The sequence below is a fragment of the Bidens hawaiensis genome, unplaced genomic scaffold (assembly GCF_021521415.1).
Source record: "Bidens hawaiensis isolate Kalapana, Puna unplaced genomic scaffold, B.hawaiensis_p1.1 tig00055671_1, whole genome shotgun sequence".
NCBI lineage: Eukaryota > Viridiplantae > Streptophyta > Magnoliopsida > Asterales > Asteraceae > Bidens > Bidens hawaiensis.
This window is the reverse complement of record NW_027500018.1, coordinates 4,731-8,637: the sequence shown is the minus strand read 5'-3', so window position 1 is coordinate 8,637 and position 3,907 is coordinate 4,731. Positions and strand designations below refer to the sequence as shown.

At 37.1% G+C, this 3,907-nt stretch overlaps 1 protein-coding gene across 2 annotated transcripts; it reads left to right on the top strand.

Moving 5' to 3' along the window:
* The first annotated feature begins 459 nt into the window (after positions 1 to 459).
* On the top strand, positions 460 to 3,527 carry LOC143601111 (APETALA2-like protein 2). Of its 2 annotated transcripts, XM_077078605.1 has the most exons (10): positions 460 to 1,359; positions 1,447 to 1,472; positions 1,574 to 1,604; positions 1,715 to 1,802; positions 1,938 to 2,083; positions 2,261 to 2,305; positions 2,432 to 2,532; positions 2,639 to 2,757; positions 2,852 to 2,968; positions 3,041 to 3,527. In XM_077078605.1, exons 1-10 carry the CDS (start codon positions 749 to 751, stop codon positions 3,299 to 3,301), a joined length of 1,545 nt encoding a protein of 514 aa, XP_076934720.1. In that variant the 5' UTR covers positions 460 to 748; the 3' UTR covers positions 3,302 to 3,527. The 2 variants fall into 2 exon arrangements, with proteins under 2 accessions (XP_076934720.1, XP_076934719.1); XM_077078604.1 differs by lacking the exon at positions 2,261 to 2,305 and having other exon boundaries at positions 461 to 1,359.
* Positions 3,528 to 3,907: the final 380 nt, after the last annotated feature.

The window sequence follows — 3,907 nt, the reverse complement described above, 5'->3', positions numbered from 1 at the left end:
AATAAATAAATAAAAAGTAGACATATATTATGCCACTCGAACACTAAAACCTTATAAAAAATAACAAAAGTAAAACATATAAAGTTATAAATTCTCTAGTTTAAAATTTTATACAATATATATGTTAAACTTATATATTTTGTCTTTTATATATCAAAAGTTGTAAAATAAAAATAAATACTAAATAAAAATATTTTTTTTTTAAAATAAAGGAGGCCAACTCGAGCTTTAAACGAGCTAAGCTGGAGCTCGATAGAGAAAACGAGCCAAGCTCAAGCCAACTCAATTAAATTTGAGCTCGAGCACATCCTGACTTGACCTCGACTCGATTCGACTGTAGCCCTATTAATTCCCATATTAAAAAAAACATATAATAATAATAATAATAATAATAGTAAGTTTTGTTTTTTTTCCTTTTAGTTTTAAAGAGGAGGCAACCTCCTTTTCCGGTAACCAAGAGCCCCCCCCCACAAAACAAATGTTCACTCTTAAAATGGACCTGACATGTCCCCTCTATCTCTCTCTCTCCCCAATGGACTAACTCTCTCTCTCTCTCTCTCTTTGATATTTTCTTTCTGTTCATCCTCTCCCACCGTCCGATTCATCTCCGGCACAACACAACACAACACTTTCCTTGTACAGCTTCCCATCACTCTTCTTAAACTCTAATCCGATACATCAATCCTACTTGTTTCTTTGTTTGTTTGTTCATATTAATAATTAACACCACCTGAACAACAACAACAAGATGCTGGATCTTAATCTCAACTTCATCACCCAAGAAGAACAAGAAGAAATCACACCATCATTTCGAGATGTGGAAGAGTCCGGCACCTCGAACTCGTCCGTAGTAAATGCGCACGGTTTAAACAACTCCAGTAATGCTGGCGACGCCGACGAGGACTCCAGCTCCGCCGCCGGCGCCAGCAACAGTTTCTCCGGCTTCAATTTTGATATATTGAAAGTCGGAGATACTGGAGGAGGAGGAGGGGGCGTAACTGTTGCTGCTGCTACTACTACCACTCCGAGTAGCAGCAACAGTTACGACGAGGATAATAATATTAATATTAACATTAATAATAATATTAATATTATTAATCCGACTCGGAATCTGTTTCCGATGGGTCAAGGGGGAGGGGAACCCGGGAGGGTAAATCCTGCGAACTTGTTGCTGCTTTGTCCAGACAGCAACGAGTTACATGAGATGCGGTTGGTGCAAGGACTGCACCAACCGCAGAAGTCGAATGTACAACCGAATCTGGTTGGGAAAAAAAGTAGGAGGGGACCTAGGTCGAGAAGCTCGCAGTATAGAGGAGTTACTTTTTATAGGAGAACCGGTAGATGGGAGTCTCATATTTGGTTAGTTTGTTATTTAATTTGTTTTTATTGAGCAATTTTTTATACACTTTGCTTTTAATTCATGTGTACTTTTGTTATTTGATGCAGGGATTGTGGGAAACAGGTTTATTTAGGTCAGTACATCAAGTTAAAAACATGTTTTTGCCATTTTTAGTATCGATTTTTGGAAATTTGAATTTTGAAATTTGACTTTTGTTTTGGTTTGTGTATCTAGGGGGATTTGACACTGCTCATTCTGCTGCTAGGTATGATAATAATTTGGTTATTATCTTATTATTATTATTATTATTATTATTATTATTTCTTTTTGGTTTGTTGTGGATGAAGATTTTAACATTTGATTTGTGATATTCAGAGCTTACGATCGTGCTGCGATTAAGTTCCGGGGAGTTGATGCTGATATCAATTTTAGTATAACGGACTATGAAGAGGATATGAAGCAGGTTTTGATCCAATTGATTTAAATCTTTAAATTACTTCTTTGCATTCAATCTCAGTGAATCGTGGAAGCAATGCCACTCTGTGAGTTACAATACCTCGTCACGTATTTAATATGTTCTTGTTTTTTATTGAAGCAGATGCCAAACTTTTCAAAAGAGGAGTTTGTGCGCATACTGAGACGACAGAGCACCGGTTTCTCAAGGGGGAGTTCAAAGTACCGAGGGGTGACATTGCATAAATGTGGCAGATGGGAGGCTCGGATGGGACAGTTTCTTGGCAACAAGTGAGGATATAAGTATTTATAATTCTTTTAAGTTTATAGTAATGCATTGTATGTGTCAATTGTTAACTGCAAGTGATTATAAAGAAACTATAAAAAAATTGTGGTGGATATGAATTTGAAAAGAGAATGATTGGAGACCCAGTTTTCATCATGGAGATTCCAATGCTTGCATTGCAGGTATATGTATCTCGGGCTATTCGACACCGAAGCAGAGGCTGCAAGGTCTTAAAAATCATGAATTCACACATTCAATTTCAATTCCCACATCTATACTGAATCAATATTTCTTAACGCAAAATTCTCAATTTCGTATCGGTTAATAATCTTTCCGTCTTTTATATAAATTAGGGCTTATGACAAGGCAGCAATCGAGTGTAACGGAAGAGAAGCCGTGACCAACTTCGAGGCCCGTTCTTATGAAGCAAACATACTTCCTTCAACTCATCATGGTAAATATTATTATTATTTATTTATTTATTATTATTATTATTATTATTATTATTATTATTATTATTTCTTGTAAATTTATAAAGTTAGTTTCATCACGCGATACAGGAAATGAGCACAATTTGAATTTGAGCTTGGGAATATCGACCCACGGAGCGGGTTCAAGTGGAAACAAAAGCTTAGAGCAAGCCCATTTGAATTACTTGCATGACGCCAGGAGATTACAGGTAAAAAGATAATATATTTGTATTATGATTTACATTTCATCCAATTTAAATAAAAACTATAATACATTATCTTCATTTTATGAAATTATTGCAGTTGGAGAACCCTGTTTCAAGCAATGTAGGTATGACAGCTCTTAAAGGACTACCCGTAAGTTCGGGTCACTCTGCATCATGGAGTGGTGTATACCCAACCTTTGTTCCCAACTACCAGGTAAATTCGGTTATAACATATAATTTTTATTTGAACCCGTTTTGACCCATATTCCAACTCGTTCGTTTTTAGGGAAGTGCTGCCAATAGCAAGACCATGGCAATGCCGCCGCAAGGACAGCCTTACTGGGGGTGGCAAATGCACGGTGTCAACCACATTCCCACAGCAGCAGCATCATCAGGATTCTCAGCTCCAGCCGCCAGTGGCGGCTACCACTCAAGAGATACCATCCCAATGGCACCTCTTGGCATACATTATTCTCCGCCTACAGCCGCCACAAGCTCTTCCCAATACTACTACCAACTAAGGCCGCCGCCGCCTCCACCGCCTTAACTTTGTCTAAAGGAACATTGTTGATATGTTGACCGATTGACTGATTGTTTCATAAAGTAATTGTTACATCAAGACCGCCTAATATTCACATATGTGTGTTTTGTGTGTAAGAATCGATGAGCGGTTATGTTTGCTCTCAATCTGTTTGCAAATATAATTATGGTACATTTTAGTAGAAGAAATATTATCAACTTGACCAAAAATTTCGGTTCACTTGTCAACGAAACCATTATTATCTCGTTCTCATTTTGAATAGTTCGCTACACTTTTTTCTTGTGTATGAGACTTTAATCCAATTAATGCAGGCTTGTAAGAATGTGATCGGTACTGTAAATACTGATACCAAATTTGAAGAAAACTGAGTACCGTTATTTCAGTACGTTACCCGCTTTGGTTTGTTTTCCTAATCTCCTCGATCCTATCAAATTCATTCGTAACCATGGGTTTAACGGGAGACGGTTTTAGATGATAAAAGCAAATGGGGGTTGGGGATTGATAGTTTGATGAATTTTAATCGGGCTATTTTATACAAATGACGTTAATTGGAGGTTTTTGATAGACCCGATTCGTAATCGGTACGAGTGTTAAAAAAACATCTATGAGAAT

What these genes read in the sequence shown, in the direction of transcription:
- LOC143601111 (XM_077078605.1), top strand. Translation starts at nt 749, where the DNA reads ATGCTGGATCTTAATCTCAACTTCATCACCCAAGAAGAACAAGAAGAA. An exon ending in GGACAGTTTCTTGGCAACAA is followed by an intron (nt 2,084 to 2,260) that starts GTGAGGATATAA and finishes CTTGCATTGCAG; the next exon opens with GTATATGTATCTCGGGCTAT. An exon ending in CCTTTGTTCCCAACTACCAG is followed by an intron (nt 2,969 to 3,040) that starts GTAAATTCGGTT and finishes GTTCGTTTTTAG; the next exon opens with GGAAGTGCTGCCAATAGCAA.